Source organism: Vulpes lagopus, chromosome 18, assembly GCF_018345385.1.
Source record: "Vulpes lagopus strain Blue_001 chromosome 18, ASM1834538v1, whole genome shotgun sequence".
NCBI lineage: Eukaryota > Metazoa > Chordata > Mammalia > Carnivora > Canidae > Vulpes > Vulpes lagopus.
The window spans coordinates 763172-782494 of record NC_054841.1 but is presented as its reverse complement, the minus strand read 5'-3'; the positions used below and the strand labels follow the sequence as shown (position 1 = coordinate 782494).

At 55.4% G+C, this 19323-nt stretch overlaps 1 protein-coding gene across 2 annotated transcripts; it reads right to left on the bottom strand.

The window, feature by feature from the left end:
- Positions 1-4950: 4950 nt before the first annotated feature.
- YTHDF1 (YTH N6-methyladenosine RNA binding protein 1) lies at positions 4951-18071 on the bottom strand. 2 transcript variants are annotated; one of them, XM_041732980.1, is made up of 5 exons: positions 17797-18071; positions 17557-17581; positions 16331-16410; positions 8340-9860; positions 4951-6199 (listed from the first exon to the last, which is right to left on the bottom strand). In XM_041732980.1, exons 1-5 carry the CDS (start codon positions 17821-17823, stop codon positions 6173-6175), a joined length of 1680 nt encoding a protein of 559 aa, XP_041588914.1. In that variant the 5' UTR covers positions 17824-18071; the 3' UTR covers positions 4951-6172. The 2 variants fall into 2 exon arrangements, with proteins under 2 accessions (XP_041588914.1, XP_041588915.1); XM_041732981.1 differs by lacking the exons at positions 16331-16410; positions 17557-17581; positions 17797-18071 and adding an exon at positions 10600-10737.
- Positions 18072-19323: the final 1252 nt, after the last annotated feature.

The window sequence follows — 19323 nt, the reverse complement described above, 5'->3', positions numbered from 1 at the left end:
GGAGCCTGCTCAGGGCAGGGCCACGGCTCAGGGCAGGACCAGCTCCAGCTCCCAGCAAGCAGCTTCGGGGCAGCCTCCAGCTTCTGGCCTCCTCACCCGCTGCCCTGACCACGTCCCTCTCAGACCATGGTCCCGTGCCCTTGCCCACTCCTGACCTCCTACTGCAGATGCCTCGCTGCCTGCTGCTCTCCCACCTGCCCCCAAACACTCCCTCACCCCCGACCCCCCAGGTATGGGCTCCGCTGTCCTGCCCAAGCTCCCTTACCTGTGCTTGCTGGAGAGACCCCAGACTTCCGGCACCCTGCCCCGGGGGCGCGGACCCTGGTTCCTCCCGCACCCTGGGCTTCTCCACGAAGGCCTCGCAGCCAAGCACCCACCCACACGGCAGCAGCAAGCCGCATCTGCTCGCTCTCTGAACACAGTGATCCCTGGGAGTGGCTCACCCCCCAGCTGGCCCAGGGGCCCTCGGTGGCAAGGGATTGTGTCACCAAGCTCTGTTCCCTTCAAGGTAGCCAAGGACCAGAGACGCAGAGGCTGAGTTCCAGTTTCCAGTGACTTTGGGGCTTGGGGGTTGGGGAAGTGGGGAGCGCTGCAGGAAGGAATAGTGACAGGATTCAGGTGCCTGCGCAGGAAGGCAACCCAGACACCAGCCCAGGGCAAAGGGTGCCGCTCAGGCGACCAAAAGGGACGCACCACAGGCACCAGTGCCTCTGGCCTTGGCGGGACTGTCACAGGACTCGGGCATGAAGCACAGGGACCTCCTCCTGCCAGGGCCGCATGAGAACCTTCACTGGCACCCACCTGTCCACGCTGCATCACTGAAGCCCACAGTGGGGCGGGGGGGTGCAGATGTCCACCGTCACTCAGGACACCACTCGGGTGATGGCTCCCATGAGCTGGTGGTTGGTGTCACGGTGAGCCAGGGGACCTCTGCGTTAACCACCCCCAGCGGCAGGAAGGGCCTATGGTGCTGCAGCTGCCAGGGAAGCAGCAACCTCCTGAGTGCCCAGGTCAAAAGGAGGGGGCATCAGCACCGAGCCAGCCCACCCTGGGGCCCCTGACACCTACCTCTGCTGGCACACGCCGCCTCTCTCTGCCGGCCCCCAGGCTAAACCCACTTCCACTTCCAGAGGCCTGCTGTGTAGGGCTTCCCTGGCCAGAGACATACTCAGCAGTCACCAGCAGCCCCTACCTCCATCGGCCGAGATGCCCACCCAAGGGACACTGCGAAGGGTGGCCCGTCCCTTGGGCCTGTCAGTTAGGCCTGCCAGAGGGGCGGGGATGGTCCATGGAGTGTCGGCCTTGAGGCTTCCTCCAGACACAGGGCAAGACCTGGGCAGGAAAGACTTCGCACCTCCCCAGAATGCTCCAAAGGACACTGCTAACGATCAAACCAGAATCAGGGGGTGCCTCGGGTCACGGCCCTGTCCCCCTCACTGAAGAGCCTGACCCACTGTGGTCAAAAACACCCCGGAGTATGTGGGTGAAAGATGCACTGCAGACCTCAAGTAGTGCACGAAACATGCACACACGCACATCTGCACACACCTGCATGCACACACCCTGCAAATAGGCCTGCATATATACACACCTGCATTCACTTCACACACAACCCTGCAGTATACCCACATAACCCTGCACGCACATCTGCACACAGTGCCTACACACTGCATACGTGCACACCTGCACACATGCAACTCTACGCATACGTACACCTGCATGCACACACACACCTGCATACATACACGAACATTTGCACACACATTTGTATACACAGAACCCTGCATACAGACGTGTCCACACATGCACACACACATACATACACAACTCACGTATACACACATAAACATGCATAGTCACATGTACAATACAACCCCCCCACACACACACATACCCACATGCATGTACACAGCAAGCACAGGACCAAGGAAATGGGGCAAAGTGTTAACAAGCAAATCCAGATTTTTAAAAAGTTGCTCTTGCAACTCTTCTGTAACCTTGTTATTCCAAAGAGAAAATCCGGGGCACCTGGGTGGCTCAGTGGTTGAGCATCTGCCTTTGGCTCAGGGCGTGACCCCGGGGTCCCCACAGGGAGCCTGCTTCTCCCTCTACCTCTGTCTCTGCCTCTCTCTGTGTCTCTCATGAATAAATAAATAAAATCTTTAAAAAAATTTTTTTGAAAACAAGAACTGGCTCCCCAGCCCCTGCACCCACACTCAGCTGGCCAGGCCTTCGGTACGGGCGCCCTCTACTTGGCAGGAATGCCCTCTCCCAGCGGCATGGCACCTGGGTGTTCGGGTTAACCCTTGCACAGGACACCACAGCCTCGGGGTGCCCTATCCATCTCCATGTCCACTTAGAGCTCACAGGTCAATCTTGGACGGCCTAAGCCTGTCCTGAGGCCTTGGAGCTGGCAGGAAGGGGACGAGGTGGCAGGGTCACGGCTGCACAACAGTGGCACTTGGCATGTAATCCAGAAGACACCTGACATCACCCATGAGCCTTGAGCTGCCTCCAGCCGGTGGCAGAGGTTGGTCACTGACTCCGAGCAGACTGCACTCTCGGAGGGAGGCCACCAACATCCTGCAGGCGATCAAGACCGTGGCCTCGCATGGCCTGGAGAACCCTGTGCTGCAACAGGTGCTGGCAGGTAGGGGCACTTCCCGGGTCACTCCCAGAGCTGTCCTGCAGGAAGGCCACTTGGCAGGGGTAAAGCCTGTTATGGGCTCCTCTCGGACAAGGGCAGGTGGTGCAAGAGGGAGCCCTCATCTGGGTGCACATCCGGCGGGTACCAAAGCCTGTTCCCGGCAGCTGAGGAAGGAGGGTTCTGAACAGTTACCTCCCAGCGTGTGGCTACTTCGGTCATACCTTTACCCACACCTTTACCCGGATCCTCTTCCAGGGGTGGGGGGCGCTTCCCAGTAAACAAAGATGGACTCTCAGTCCTCTGCATGTTCTTAGCTCCAAAAAAATTCACTGTGACTCATCCACAGAGTAGTAGAAATGCCAACGCAGGACAACTGTTCATTTTCTAACACATTGGTTTTGGGAAAAACACCTGAACACCCCAAATCTTAACTCCAAGCTGAGCGAGAGGTGATGGGCCACGTGGGCACAGGCAGAGAGAGCCCAATGGGGTTGGGGGGGGTGGAAGTGAATCTGCATGACCCATGGCAGGCCATGAGGAGCCCGAGGAGGCACAGGCAGGTCCAGCCAGCAACATCTCTGTGACTCCCTTAGGGAAACGCCCACACACAAGAGCCACCTGTGAGGGTCATGCTTTTGGGTAACAACCAGAGCTGACTTGGTTGGCTACTGGGGAGGCAGATACTGGTGTCATGCAGCCCTTTATACGCGAAACCGGTCCTGTTCTGAACTGCAAGCATCCCTATAATCCTTTCCAACACATATGGTCTTTCCTTCCTCGGATGGGGTTAGCCCCAAGTGCCAGTGCGCAAGCCAACCCCTGACCTCTGCTCCCAGGGGCTGGCCCGGCTGGCGGGGTGTGGAGCGAGCCTCAGACAAGGAGACATCGAAGGACTAGGCACCCGCCAGATGGGAACTGATACACCACCCGACTGGTTGCCCGGCCTCTGCTCCTTGGTAACCAACACCCGGGCCCTCCCGCAAGCCTATGAAAGCCCAGGGCCCTCTGTTGCTTCGGCCCCAACCCAAGGTGGGGGCACCGCTGCAAGCTGGGGATCATTTAATCCCTAAGGAAGCTGGGTGAGCAAGCACACGGAAGCAAATGGCACTGCAGGAACCCACACCCACGGCCTCATGAGCACCTTCCAAAATAAAATCAGAGAAATCTTTCTGAGCTACATCTTCTGGCCAGAATACTCACCGGGTGGGGAGTGCAAAATCCCCAGCTGGACCTGTTGGGGGCAGGGTTGGGCTTCCTGCGTTCAAGTGCCCTCAGATAACTGGGTCCTGGCGGGGCACACGCCTAGGAAAGCACGTGAGCAAACCTGCTGGGGTGCTGATGTCCTGTGTCTTTATTCTTTATCTCAAACTTTCAAACTCTTAAGGTTTGTGCAGGTCTGTAAATTTTACTGCAACAGTAAAACTCAACAAGCATTAAATTTTTTTTTTTTTTTTTAAGATTCTACTTATTTGAGACAGAGATAGCCACCGAGAGTGCGAGAGCAAGCACAAGCAGGGGGAGGGGTGTCCCTGCTGAGCAGCTCCAACACAGGGACCCTGAGCCATCCAGGCTCCCCGAGACATGAGACTTCTGATGCCCATGCGGACTTAGGGAGAACATGAGGGAATCTGTGGCTGATAAGCAAGCGGTGCTGGCATCCGGGCAGTGGATGCAGGACGCCCACACTACAGTATGTTCACATCTGAAAGGCCTGCATTATGTTGGGGGAACTACAAACTGAGTTACAACTGATCTTTAAAAAGTTCCTCTAAAAAAATAAAAAAAATAAAAAATAAAAATAAAAAGTTCCTCTAGGCAGTGCTGGCTCCCCAGTGAGTAGAGCACCCAATTTTTTTTTTTTAAGATTTTATTTATTTATTCATGAGAGACACAGAGACAGGCAGAGACATAGGCAGCGGGAGAAGCAGGCTCCATGCAGGGAGCTCGACCCCAGGACCCTGGGGGCATACCCTGAGCCAAAGGTGGCTTAACCACTGAGCCACCCAGGCGTCCCAAGGATGCAACTCAATCTCAAGGTCCTGAATTCAAGCCCCATGTTGGACTGGAGGAACTGAAGAAGAATAAAAGAAAAAGAAAAAGAAAAAAAACCCTCCGATCTTTTCCACAAACCATAATGCAGGGTGAGTGAAGTTAGGATACCGTCTCGGATCACTGGCTCCGTGGGGCAGACGAGAACACTGATAAACACACAACAGCTTTGGGGCAGGACACCCCCAACTGGCTGTGCAGCTAAAAAGGCCATGACCCGTAGAACAGGGGCGAGTAATGACAGGATGCCAGACTTGCTAAATAGTATTGTTTATTAAGGCTTGTATTCTCCAGAGGAAAATTTATCCGATGTTGTCCGTGACTCCATACAGGCAGTAACAGTTCAGAGAGTGACACGTTCTCAATACAAGTCTAAATAATACAGCTTAAACTTTAACTCAGAGGGTCTTTTGGAGTAAATAGTTTTCGGAAAGTATTTGCTCTCTAAACAGTAAGATCCCCTACAATGGGCGCGTGCAGACTGTGCCAGAGCGACAGGCGTGAGCACCATTTTCATGCTGAGACTCAGACTCCGGGTGGCAGCGAGTTCCTCCAGGTCCCCCATTCCACAACACAGGACAGCAGATTCAGTTTCTAAAAGGTTTGCTTTTTTTTTTTTTTTTTACCCATTCGACAGGAAAATGAAATCCGACGCACACGGTGGAAGTAACAATTGTGGCACCATCTGTATGAGCAGACCCTACGTGTGAAGCTCAGCATCGCGGGCAAACAACTCAGAACGGCGCTGGGACTCACAAGTGAAGGGCGGCGGTATTTAGGATGATCTGCACGCAGGTGAGCACGGCTGACCACTGAGCCCAGCCCTCCACCAGCAGCCCTGCATCCGCCCCGATGGGTCGAGGAGCTGCGAGGGCCGCGGCGGCCGCTGTGGGGCCTGACGCTCTGCACCAACACAGCATGCTCCCGAATCTGAAAAACTCAAATCTGTCTAGTAGAAAAATCAAGTGGACAGACAAGTATTTTAGACAGATAACGGGCAATCAAAATGACAAACCGGCTGAACGGGGTGATCATTAACTTGTTGATTTCAGCATTTTGAAAAGTGTTTAACAGAATACAGTAAATGACAAAAGAAGTCATGGTTTCTCGTGTCGCTAATAAAGCAATAAAAGGGTGAGAAATAAGTCCCACGTAAAGATGTTAAAGGACAGTGACTCTGCCAAACCACCACAACGGAAGCTTCGGGATGTATTAGGTTTTCTGTTCTGTCGTGAGGGTACTTGTGTTTCACGTTACGTCTGACTGATGAGTGGACAAAACACACTTCTTTATTAGTGAGCTCTGTAATCCTAGAATACGTAGAAAAATACAAATGAACGCAGATCCATCTGGGCAAAAATAAAAGACAAAGAGCGTAAGATGCAACGAGTCGGGCCCTGCACAAGACAACAGCACCAAGCACATGTTCTCTTAAACCTTTTCAAACGTCAGCACATCGAGGAAACTGGTTCGTCCTTATGGTTTGTTTCGATTCTGCCGTTCCTGAAAAAGAGAAGGGACAGAGTCTAACAAACCGGGTGAACCTGCCCCACACACCCGTCAAGACCGAGGCCCGCCCTGGCCTGTGCACCCCGCCGGCACGCGGCCCGGCCCTGAGCACCACCCAGCCGAGCACCCCCTGCTCCAGGCAAGGCCTCTGGCCAGGGGTGGCTCCCACCTCTCCCCACGTCTACCTGGCTGGCTTCTCGTCAACAGGCTCGGAAGCCACGTCAGTCCGTCCTTTCCACGGGGCAGCTAAACGCAGCCCGAGACGCGGGGACAGTCCAAGCAGCGGCCCACCGCTGTGCTCTGGCCGCATTTCCAATCTCTCGGGCTCACGGAGGACAGCTCCAAGCCACGAGCAGCCCCCATCGGCCTGCAGGCAGGTACCCCCTGGACCGACTCAAGGGTCTCTCTTCCCAAGCCCCACTTGCTAACTACCTTTAGGACTCAGGAACCTTAAACACCAAAGAGTCACGGGCAGAAATTTGTCCCTAACCTCCCCCACAACTTCCAGAACCTAGTGAGCTTCAAGAAAAGACCCAAGTGCCACGGAACTAAAATAAACCATAGCCACATGCACAGCCAGCTGCCAGCCTGAAACCCACCAAGGGTCTTCAGCTTCATGACCTATGACCTCTGCTCTATCCCTGTGAAGTCAACAACTCAGTACTTTATTTTATACCTAGAAGAGTTCAAACACAGAATTTCAGTAACTGAAATGACAAGCCCCTCTCTTTCCCACACAGATGAAAGAGGGACCAGCTCATTCTCAGCGTGACAAGCTGCACTGTTAGAACAGGTGTAGCTTCTAAACTGCCAACGGCACTATCATCTACGTGCCCCGTTACATGCCTTTCAGCTAAAAATTCTTTAGGACATTTGCCATTCACAGATGGGTAACGTTTTTCTCAACATGGGAAGCTAAAAAGGGCTGCAAACCCATGCATTGTCAACTAACATTTAATTTAAAAAGGATGTTTTTGGGGCGCCTGCGTGGCTCAACCGCTGAGCATCTCCCTTTGGCTCAGCACATGATCCCGGGGTCCTGGGATCGAGTCCCCCATCAGGCTCCCCACAGGGAGCCTGCTTCTCCCTCGGCCTGTCTCTCTGCCTCTCATGATAAATAAAATAAAACTTTAAGAAAGTAAAAAAGGGGCAGCCCGGGTGGCTCAGTGGTTTAGCGCCACCTTCAATCCAGGGCCTGATCCTGGAGACCCGGGATCGAGTCCCACATCAGGCTCCCTGCATGGAGCCTGCTTCTCCCTCTGCCTGTGTCTCTGCCTCTCTCTCTCTCTCTCTCTCCCCCTGTGTCTCTCATGAATAAATAAATAAAATCTTTTAAAAAACAAAAAGGATGTTTTAATATCAGCAGAACAAATCTCGGGATGAAGTCTCCCAGACATACCAGCTTAAAGAAGTGTTACGCTGTCCTATCTTTCCCATTTCTGGGCCAGGTCACAGGCTCTGCACACACTTCACTCCAGGGGCTGTGCCAGCTCTGGCTCGGGACGCTCCCGGTAGTGGGACAGGAAACGGAGATGACCTCACAGCCCACCTCGAGGCTTGCACTCTGGGTGCAATGTCTGCACTCCAGCCCTGCCCCAGGCCCAGCTCCTCTTTACCACCCGGTGCAGAGTTCAAGTTGAACACACTGGGTTTTCAAGGGGCCTCTAGACTGGGGCTTCCCACGTGCTGAGGGCAGGGCCTGCAGCCCCCGCGGCCTCGCTTGTCTACCCCACTGCCAGAGTGTCACTTCTGAGTGTTCCTGATAGAATTTGTGCACAGTGGTCCCAATCATTACGTTCCTTAAAAATGGAAAAGTTTTTTTTTTTTTTTAAAGATTTTATTTATTCATGAGAGACACAGGGAAAGAGAGAGAGAGGAGAGACACAGGCAGAGGAAGACGCAGACTCCATGCAGGGAGCCTGATGTGGGACTCGATCCTGGTGCCCCAGGATCAGGCCCTGGGCCGAAGGCTGATGCTAAACCGCTGAGCCACCCGGGCTGCCCAAAATGGAAAAGTTACGTAGTGACATCCACTTCATCACCGCCCTAATGACCACGCTTGGTAAAGCCCAGGTGATACGGCCCACACCCTCCCAGGACCCACCTACTGCACGGGTCTGAGAGTCAGACTCACCTTGCGCACCACCTCCTCCTCCTCCTGGCGCTTCTCATAGTGAGAAAAGTCATCAAAGATGGAGGTTGTGTGCTTGTAGGAAGCGATAATTTTCAGCACTTGCTTTGCTTTTTCTAAGGGCACCTCCTGGGTGTCACGGGAGTTGGTGACCGGCTTGTTGTCATTATTCTCCAGCCTGATGTGCCGGAGCTGGTTATTGGGCACGTCCTTCACAAAAATCCACTTCACGTCAAACTTGCCTTTCCACTTGTCCTGAGACCAGACGCCAGCGCTTGTGCCATAGTCCACGGGTGACTTCATCTCAGCCACCCCGCAGAAGTGCCCACTCCCGTTGACGCTGAAGAGCAGGTACACAGGCCCCTTGCTGCTCGCGGCGCGAAATGCCCCGTCCAGGCGCTTGTTGCCGTGCTCTGTGCTGCACCAGATGGAGTACTTGATGGAGCGGTGGATGTCGTCCTCAGAGTAGCTTTTTATTATGAACACGCGTCCACTTTTAAGATTCCAATCAAACTCTTTAGGGTTATAGCTGTGGGCAGCTTTCAGTTTTTCAAGAACCGGGTGGGACTCCACGGTGGGGGCAGAACTAGGCTGGGTATTTCCAGGCGAGTTACCATCACCGCTGGTCCCTCCGCTCTGCCCAAATGCCGCATTTCTATTGCGAGGGGCGACCCAGCGGGTTTGGGGTGGCTGCTGAGGGCTTGGATACTGTGGCTGGGCCAAAGGGGGAGGCTGAGTAGGAAGAGGCTGCACAACTGGCTGAGGCTGTGGGGCTGACTGGGGGGCCGGAGCCTGCTGCGGGGCCGGAGCCTTGGGCACGGGCCCCTGGTTGTCCCACGTGCCAATGTCCATGTTATGCTTTATCGGCGGAGGGGGCAGGGCGGCCCCAATTACAGGTCCGCTTTTTGCTTTCATTTTCGGCTGTGGTTTTGCCGGCTTGCTGGCAATGGCAGCCCACGAGGTTGGCTTTGAAACTGGCATATTGACGTTTGTCCCACCGTTGCCAGAAAGGACACCAGTCATCGCCACACTGCTAACGACCGACCCCACAGTTTTGACGGCAGAGGTGGTGACGTCCCCAATCTTCAGACCCACCATGCCCTGCTCCAGGCTGTTCATCCCAGGGGCCTTGTTGAGAGTCTCGCTGTGAAAGCCTGTCTGCCCGTCCACAATTGTGCCACCCAGGGAGCTTGGTGGGTAAGTGTAGCTGCTCCCATATGCCGAGCTCTGAGCCTGCTGCCCCTGAGACCCACTTGTCCCCCAGGCTGAGAAGGCAGGGTTTTCAGGGAAGAAATTAAACCTGTGCTGATAGATGTTGTTCCCCAGACCCCCGGGCTGCCCAAACACAGCATCATGCATAAAATGATGGTCTCCATTACTGAGCTGTCCGTAAGTGGTGAGGTATGGGATCGGAGGGTCCCCTCCGGTAGACCAGGGTGCCTCATTGAGGGAGTAAGGAAATCCGATGGACGGTGGGTAATAGCTGGACAGGTAAGGATCCGCCATGGAGGGATAACTGTTACTCTGGGGAAACAAGCACGGACGAGTTAGACTGCTTCCAAGACACAAGCTGGAGGAACTTCCTGCTTAGGTAGAGGCTGACCACAGAGCGCCATCACTGCTCACAGGAAGGCAAAGAGCACCGAGCGACAACAAAGCAAGGACCGAGAGAAGGCAGGTGGCCACCTGCAATGTCCTGGACCTGGGTGACACAACCAGGCCATCAGCAATCTACCCGGCAGCCCCCTCTCTCCCCTCATGGAGTGGACTGTTTGAACCCAACAAACTGGCAGTGCTGCTCATCCGGACACCAACAACACAGGCAGCATGGCAGCAGGTGAAAACATCTTAAAAAGGCAAGGAGAGGTTTCGAGCCACAGGACAAACTGGGGCGCTCAGGGCGACGGGGCAGCTTGCCCCGCAATCTGGTGTCAAGCTCTCTGATGGCTCAACACGCCCGGGCGTCCCACCTCATCTGCAACACCCTTTCCCATCAGACTCCTCCCCACCCAGCAAGGGCCACTTCAGAGTGCCCTTCCCCACACCTCTCCTGATAGCCCACTCCCTCTTCTGAGTCCAAAGGGGCTTCGCAGCCCACATCCACCCTGTCCTGGGCATTGCCTTGGGCTCTCACAGTGGCTCTGGCAGCATGGAGGGCCAGACCAGCTCCTTCACCAAGACTCCTTGTCCTGCCTGCTCTCTGGGGTAGAGAAGCCCTCACAACGGGCTCCAGCCTCAACTGAGTCCATCACTGAGAAAATACCTGTGTGGCAGCCAAACCCTCAGAAAGGGGTTTTCAAGGGCTGCACCGCCCGTCGAGGCAGGAACTCATCTCAGGAGTCTCTAGAAGTCAGCCCAGGGTGCAGGTTTATATCTGAGATCAGCAGTTCTGGCAAAGGGTCTCCCTGGGGAAAGAGTCACCAGGAATCTGGCCAGATCTGGGCCCCAGAGGCCATGCCACTGTTGGGTGACATAAATGGTATTCTAGGGAGCGTGAGTGCTGGGGGGTGTTGAGGGGTACAGGAAAGGGGTAGAGGCTTTCCCCGCCCAGGGCAGCTGACCTAAGAGTGAAAAAGGCTGTAAGGAAAACAAAAATAGGGAGCAACAGCAAACTTTTGAGTCTGTGACACCATCTTCTGACTGCTCAGCGGTCCTCATCCTTTCCCCTACCTTCCACCTCAAATAACCAAGAAGTTCTACATGGAGAACACTGGCTAGAGACTTCCTCCTCCAACCCCACACCTATCTTCAGGTGAGAAGACCAGCTACCCTGGCTGCACAGGTTGTCTGGTGCCGTCGGTGCCACATTCAGGCCCAGGACCTGCCAAGGTGGCAGCCAGGGAGGGCTAGAGTACCAGACATGCAAGCCTCTCTGCCTCCCTACAATGAGAATGCAGAATAACTCTCCAGAGGACCTTAAGGAGAACGGGCTGCTCCCTCAGCAGTCCCTGCCCAACACATAGCTATGGTGACCCAGCCTCCTGGCTGCCAGGCTCCAGAGCCACATCCTGCCTCCCTGTCCCGTCTAAGATTCATGGGGTTTCAGGCATCACAGTTCCGATGTGCTGTTCCCGTTGATGGCAAACTATTCCAGAATCATGTTTTTAAATGCAATAACTATTTCCCCATCGCAAAAAATCCTTGAATGCTCAGGAAGTAAAAAATAAATAAATAAATAAATAAAACGAAACAATCAAACCCAGACAACAAACAGCCACCATCCGTGTTCTACAAGCCTGGAAACAGCTAGCACTACCCTCCCTTGAAAAGACGTCCACGACTCTGGCCCCTTTCTTGTAACCTCTCCCTCAGCCTGCCTGCACCCAACCTCAGCCCTCAGAAGAGCCTCTTCAGGGCACCAGTCAAAAGGGGAGAGCCCATCACTAGGTCTGGGCAGGGGATGTGCTCTGCAAGGCAAAGGGCAGCCATCCCCCACCCCCGGCGCCTGACCTCAGCACCCAAAGATGGTTCAATAAGACACCAGGTGCTCTGCACCGGACTCCCACGAGGCCAGGACCTCACTTGTGAGTGACACTTAAGTCTTAACCGTAACAGGAAATAATTTAAGACACAAGATGACATCCATCACGTTCACCACTTACAAACCTAGCATTCCAGTCCCGCGGACCCCACCATGCAGACACGCAGCTCTCCGCTGCCTCCAATCAGGACTATCCTGTGCAATGATGAAGCAACCCAGCTGACATCTCCTGAACCCCGCCATCTCTGCTCAGAAGGCAGACCTAGTCGGGGGGCATCTGGAAGAGGAGGGTCAGCCCCGGTGGTAGCCCTGAGAGGACTTAACCCTCTCTTCCTGTGGTCTGCCAATGTAGGCGGGTCACGGTACAGCGAGCACTGGTGGAGCTGCAGCTTGCTGACAAGTCACAAAACAATTTTGACTACAGCTCTTCCTTGGGCACTAAATTCTCACAATAAAAGCAGCGAAGACTCCTCACTTCCAGCTCCCAGATGGAGCTGTCCGTCAGTGAGTGTCCTGACCAGTGGCTGCAGGTCCCCCAGCAGCTGTCCCACTGTGCACTGTGCCCCACCCTACACTATCATTCACGCTGTCCTCCTCCACACAGGGCCTGGAACCCACCCACCCCCCCAACCAGCCCACTACCTACACCCAGGAGCCGGGTTCCAGGCCAGCCCTGCACACTTCTCCCATTGCCATCCCTCTTCACTGGGGCACGAGGGGCGCCCTGCTGCCTGCCAGGCTGTGTGCCGTGAGTCTACCTTACGCCTTTACCCCAATATCTCACTGGCAGCTTTTTCCTGCTGCATCAGCCACCTTTCTTTCAAAGCTCCAAAAGCCAAGCAACAAATCAGTCTGCAAAACTCTGTGAAGTGGGTCATTTGTCCTGTAAAGAGACAAGGGTGTGTTTACCCCTCACTTGCTACTGGGATCCATGCCCTCCTCCCCCCGCTGTGTTGGGAGTGAAACCCCCCAGTCCGTCTGTCCACCCGTCTACAGTGTGTAGGGGCTGACTGCTCTGGCCTGATCTTCCAGCAAAACTGACATTCTACTCACTTAAGGGTGAACCTGAGGCCCACTGACAGGCCTCATCCTGGACAAAGCCGGACACAGCCTGCCTGGAGCACTTGCTGCCAACGGATGTACTGCCACCTGACCACTCTTCAGCCCATTGTGCACCCAGGGCCACCAACGAGCAGCCAACATACCTGGGACACAGGTGCATATGCTGGGTGGTGGACACACATGTTAAGCTTTCCCTCAGCATGTTGGCCACACAAGGCATAGCACACATTAAGGACAATGCAGGTAAAACCACCACCCCGACTGATGCTCTCACATACACAGACTTCTAATCATAGCCTGTGGGAGACACAGGACCTCAAGAAAGGAAGACGGACACATCTTCAGGGCAAGATTAGGCTACAGAAGAGACTACAACAGACCAGCACTGAATCTCGGAACTGAAGAGTTTACACATCATTCCCAAAAAGTGAACGTGCCCTATTACACAGACGGCACAACTGAAGAATTGAGAAGAAACTAGGAAAGTTTATTCCTGTTCCTTTCTGTCCCATCAGATGTGACCAGGAAAACAAGTGTGTCGATAACTGAATGTATTCTGAGTATGGTCCTGCTGCCCACACTGGCCGGCCCCTCACCCAAAACCCCACCCAGAATCCCCATCTAGAGCCCCTCCAGAACCCCACTCAGAACCTAAGAGACCCTCACCCAAAATCCCCAGGGAGCCCCTTACCTAGAACCCCTCCAGAGCCCCTCACCCAGAGCCCCTCTGCTCCCCAGAGCTCCCCCCCCCCACCTGCCCCATTCCCTAAAGCTAACATGTATTCCAAGTCACACAAGGGGCCCAGACCATCAAGATGGTCCTGGGGGGGGGGGGGGGGACTAGGAAGGAAAAAATGCACACAAGAAGCAGTGTCCCGAGACCTTTCTGGGGGGAAAAAAAATCACCTACCCCAAGGACAACAGTTCCTTCACAGCATGTTACAAGTTACATTAACTTGAAAGTCCAGGTTTGAAACAGTTTCCTAATCATCCCAAGTATGAGAACCTCAAACACAGAAACAGAAAGAGCTTGCTACTAGGAACATGTGGGCTAAAACAGCCACAAAGTAGCAACCATGGGGCTGACAGCTCTACCCCCACCCTCTCTGTGGCCAAACACAGGCACACAGAGTCACTCATGAGGCTGCACCCTTCACACACGTGCAGCCTGGCACGTCAACAATACCTCAACTGACAACTGGAAGTGCTGCTCCAGGCCACACAAACCACTTCTCTCACTGACTCGCCAGCACTCTGGCTGCCTGGACACCATGGTGTACCCTCAGCCTGAGACCTGGAGGACCAACACGCAAGAGCTTTCCTCAACAGGGATCTTCGCCAGCAGAGTCCAAAACCAGGGGTGTCATCAATTCCCAGGGGCTTATCAGCAAGGAGGCCACACTGCATGGTGCCCCCATCCCCCATTGAATAAAAAAGTGACAAACACAAGCACAATAGGAGCCCATGCCATGGACATGCATCCCTGGCCCCCTCCCCCCAATCAGTGGGGAACCAGCTGCCAAACTGGCTCCACCACCTGGGCAACCAGGCCTCTCCAGTCCCACTTTTTCATCCACAAAACAAGAGGACCAGGAACATGAGGATCTGAGAGCTCTCCTGTTACCTGCTTCCTACACTCCCAACAGTTGGGTGTTTCTGGAAAATCTGTTCTCAATCAAGAGCATGCATTTACTCTTAAGGAGCATGCTGATTAACCGTCTTGCTGAAAAGCACACACCCTAACGGCCAAGATAACGCAGCTGTTTTAAGGCTGTTCATGGGAATGTCAACCTACAATGGTCTTCACAGCCAACTTCCCCAGGGAGAAACAGCTGTAACTACCCTCCTGACAGAAAATCATCTGCTCCACTTCCAAAGCAGTCCTCCCAAGTAACATGAAAGCTCCTGCCTTATAAAAATGTATTTCAAGAGTAGTGAAGCAACCCCCTCCGATTTTCTCTGGTTAAAATTTAGAATACACTTCTGCTATATTCAAATCACATAAGGAAAAAATAAAATACCAAAATGAAATTAAGTCTGTTTCACTTCTTGCCATTAGCTCTAACAATGCATCACTGCAGCCAGGCCAGTTCTACTCTCCAGCTCCAGGTCCTGTGCAGAGGAGGGCTGGGGCTGGGTCCAGGGAGGCTCTATAAAGGGTCTCCTTGGGATCCCTGGGTGGCACAGCGGTTTGGCGCCTGTCTTTGGCCCGGGGCACGATCCTGGAGACCCGGGATCGAATCCCACATCAGGCTCCCGGTGCATGGAGCCTGCTTCTCCCTCTGCCTGTGTCTCTGCCTCTCTCTCTCTCTCTCTCTCTATGTGACTATTATAAATAAATTTTAAAAAATTAAAAAAAAAAAAAAGGGTCTCCTTGGTGCCTCTGCTGCTGAGCTGCTCAATGCAATAAAAAGGAGAAAACTCGAGAAAAGTTCTAAGAAACTTTAAGACTCTTTAGACAAGAGCAGACTAGGAAGAAAAGGAACAAACTAACTTTACTCCACTGCAGGAAAAGGCAAAGCTTGGTTTTATCATAAAGCAAACATATGTAATACATTTAAAACCTGGTAGACATCACGCTTAAGCCTATACTGCACTAGCCCAGTGGACTGAACCAGGGCAAGCTGGCCCCCAGGAGACACCACCAACACATTTTTGGTTGTCACAATGGTGTGTTTGTGTGCAGGGGAGTCAGTTACTACTGGCATCTCATGGATAAAGGCCAGGGAGGCTGCTAAACATCCTACAACATACAGTGCAGCCCCCCAAAGAATGTTTCAGTGCAAAACATCTATAGTGCCAAGGTTGACAAACTCTGAAGCACCCAAGAAAAATGGGCAGCTGTGACCTTTCAGGCCCTGCACAGGTACCAGTTTGAGCTTCACGTGAGCCACCCGTTGTTACCAACCCCACAATTCTGTGGGCAGTCACTACAACCGGGTCTACTGAACAGGAAGAGAGGTAGAGAGAAGGCAAGTCACCTAAGGAAGGGGCAGGGAGTCAGTGGTAGAGTGAAGATTCAAACATGAGACCAAAGTCTGGCTCCAGAGCTCAGTTCTTAAGATGCTCTCCTAGGCCACCTATTCTATTCTAATTACCCAGAGGTAAAATAAATCACCAAAAAATTTCAGAAAACTGCACACATTTCCACTCCATCAAAAACAGTGCATCACTGAGCCATCCATGTGAGGCCAGCAGAAGCCCACCTGCATGCAGCCCCCGTGGGACACCACTTCCTCCGAGAGCACACCCGCTTCACTGCACTCACGCCTTACGTGTAACTCAAGGACAGTCAACCAAGCAAGTGGTCAGTATGCTCTCTATTGCTAGTACTTTATACTGCGCTTCTTGATCGTTCAGGAGAATAAGGTGAAAAACTGTTAACAATAAAAATGTGTCACAAAACTCAACAAAAATGAACATAAAGATATAGACCATAAAAAAAACTCACCTGATTTGACTGTCCAGAAAGGTAGGGCTCAAAGTCATTGTCATGGACTGTATCCTTCTGATGCAAAGAACCATTTTGTACTAGAACAAAAAAAAAAAAAAAAGGGAAAAAGGAAAAATATAATTTTTGAATCTTAAGAAGTTGCTTTGATGCACCAAAATCAAAAGTAGTCAAGTCTAGGGCAGCCCGGGTGGCTCAGTGGTTTGGCACCGCCTTCAGCCCAGGGCGTGATCCTGGAGACCCGGGATCGAGTCCCATGTCGGGCTCCCTGCATGGAGCCTGCTTCTCCCTCTGCCTGGGTCTCTGCCTCTCTCTCCCTCGGTGTGTCTCTCATGAATAAATAAAATCTTTAAAAAAAAAAAAAAAAGTAGTCAGGTCTACACCCATCAATTCCTAGAACCTGCCTTTATTTAAAAAGGAAGACAACCAGCATCCAACTAATAGGTACACAAGTAATTAACGCGGTGATGCACAACTTCCAGTAACTTTACGTTTTTGACGCAAAGCTAATCATAATTTGATAGAAGCCGGCAAGACGCAGGTGCAGACAGAGTAACACAAGGAACTAGTAACTGGGTCCTGGTTAAGACGACCAAACGGAGGTCAGCGGGCCCAGGGTGCGTGCAGGCCGGGGACCTCTGCTGGGGCTTCCAGCGCAGGGCAGCCGGGGAAGCTTCTGAGCTCTGAGCTCGCCGTTGCCCGGCTCTCCACTTACTTCCCACTGTTACCATGGCTCAGCCAAGGAAAAAAAAAAAAAAGAAAGAAAAGAAAAGGTAAATAAAGCGTTGAGCCTCTTCCAATCTTAAAACGTGATGAACCATATTTGGTTACACCGAGTTTAAAAAAAAAAATGAGAGAGAGAGAGAGAGAAAGCGTCTTCCAAGTAAAGAAGCAAGTGTCACTTACGGGTTCTCCCCAGATCGGGCTCTGGGGGTTTGTCCGGAGCCACAACATCCCGGGCGACGCAGGGGGCCGAGGGGTGGGGAGCGGGCGGGCGGGCGGGCGGGCGGCCCCTCCCCCTCCCCCTCCCCGCCCCATCCGGCGAGGGTCCCTGAGCACCCGCAGGAGCCCCGAGCCCCACCGCCCCGCGGCTCCCGCAGCCTCGGGTTATCTCCCGGAAGCACACGGGAGCAAAGTTTCCGGTTGCGGATGCCCTTCCTGGACCTGCCCCCGCCCCACGGCCCGCCGCCGCCGGGGCCCCCGCAGCCCGGGCCCACGCGGCTCACCTTTAGTGTCTTGTCCTTTTGTTCTCTGCGTGGCCGCAGAGCCGGGAGGGCGCGCACCGGGGCGGGCGGGAGGGAGACACAAAGTTACCCACGAGGACCGGTCCCGGGCGCGCGGCCCCGCCCCGCCCCGCCCCGCCCCGCCCGGCCCGGCCCGGCCGCCCCGCCCCCCGCCCGGCGCGCTCCCCGCGCCCGCGCCCGCCCCCGCGCCCGCGCCCTCCCCGCGCCCGCCCCGGCAGCCACCTGGGGGTCCACGCTGGTGGCCGACATGCTTCATCAACAGCGCGGCGCGGCGCGGGGCCGGGGCGCCCGCCGGCTCGGGCCTCCCCGCGAGGCCGGGCCTGTCACCCGCGCTCTCGCGGCCCCGGGCCCGCCGCCTCCTCCCCGGGCGCCGGCCGGGCGGCGGCGGCGGCGGCGACTACCGGGCGCGCGGGGCGCTCGCGGGGCGACGAGCCTGGACGGGACGCACGGACGAGGCGCCGACTCCAATGGCGGCGGCGGCGGCGGCGACGGCGACGGCGGGGACGAGGCTGCGCGACGTCAGCGCGCGCGGGGCAGGCCGGGAGCGCCGACGGGCCGCCACGCGCCGCGCCTGCGCGCCTCCGCCGGGCGGGACGGATCTCGCGCCGCGGGTCCTGGTATGGCGCGGCGGGGGCGGAGCGCGCCCGGGAAGTCACGTGGGCGGCGGCGGCGGAGCGGCGGGGCTGCGGCGGGCCTGCCGGGACGCGCACCTGCCGGGCCTCGGCCGGGGCGCCCGGGCGCAGCCCCGAGGTCTGAAGGTCAGCCGGCGCGTGCGGCCCGCAGCTAAGCCGCCGAGAGCAGGCCGGACCCCCGCCCGCAGACGTCCAGCCTGGGTGTGAGCCCTCCGAGGGCCAGCCTGGGTGTGAGCGCCGCGGTCGCTGGGGCCGCACCTGCGGGGTCCTAGGCTTTGTCCGCCTTCTGCAGCCGCCGGCCCGGGGAGCCCTGTTCTGCGGCCTCCCTGAGCGTCCTGCTTGTCCAGCGCTGCCCTGGGCCTCCAGGGCCGCCCCCCAGTTCAGCACCGGATTGCACGTGACAGCGTCCGCGCAGATTTCACCGCGGGGGGCAGAGAGGTCAGCCCGGCCTGTGCCCTAGTCCGGCCTGTGCCCTAGTCCGGCAGGGCAAGGGGCCTGTTGGTCTCTGTCCAAGGATGGGCAGCCGCTTCCTGAGCGTGACCTCCTGGAAGGACTGCGGTTCTATTCCACGCTCACCCTGGACCCTGCTCCCAGCTCCAGGGCCCCTGCAGCCACTTCCCACCCTGGCTCCAGGTGCGGGGGAATCTTTTCCCCCTTCCCAGCCCTTTACGGCCCACTCTTGTAACATCTTCACAAGCCCCAGGTCTGGGCGCTTGTTCCGCGGAAGGAAGGGGAGAGGCTGAGTGCTGGCTCAGGGTGGGGCATCAGGCAGGTGGACATCCAGAAGAGCACTCCCTGAAACAGGGCCAAGGCAGATGCCAGCAGGCGGGCCATGCTCTAAGCAGGGGGACAGGGACTGCTAGGATCGTGGTGGGACGCCAAGACCAGCTTAGAGCCGGCACCTGCGCTGGGGGGACAGGATCAGTGGGGTACCAGACAGCATCTGTAACGGCTGCAGGAGGAGGTAGAGATGACGGTGGCAGGTGGGTGGGCCATGGGGGCATCCACTGCTCCAAATTGTTCATCACTAGGTCTCCCTGGGGCCCTGCCTGACGTAAGGATGGGAAAGGCAGGCTGGGCACAACCCAGAGGAACATCTGATGCCCTGCAGGTGAAT

What these genes read in the sequence shown, in the direction of transcription:
- YTHDF1 (XM_041732980.1), bottom strand. Translation starts at nt 17,823, where the DNA reads ATGTCGGCCACCAGCGTGGACCCCCAG. An exon ending in TTTCTGGACAGTCAAATCAG is followed by an intron (nt 9,861 to 16,330) that starts GTGAGTTTTTTT and finishes TTGTTTCCCCAG; the next exon opens with AGTAACAGTTATCCCTCCAT. An exon ending in AGGAGGAGGTGGTGCGCAAG is followed by an intron (nt 6,200 to 8,339) that starts GTGAGTCTGACT and finishes TCTCTTTTTCAG; the next exon opens with GAACGGCAGAATCGAAACAA.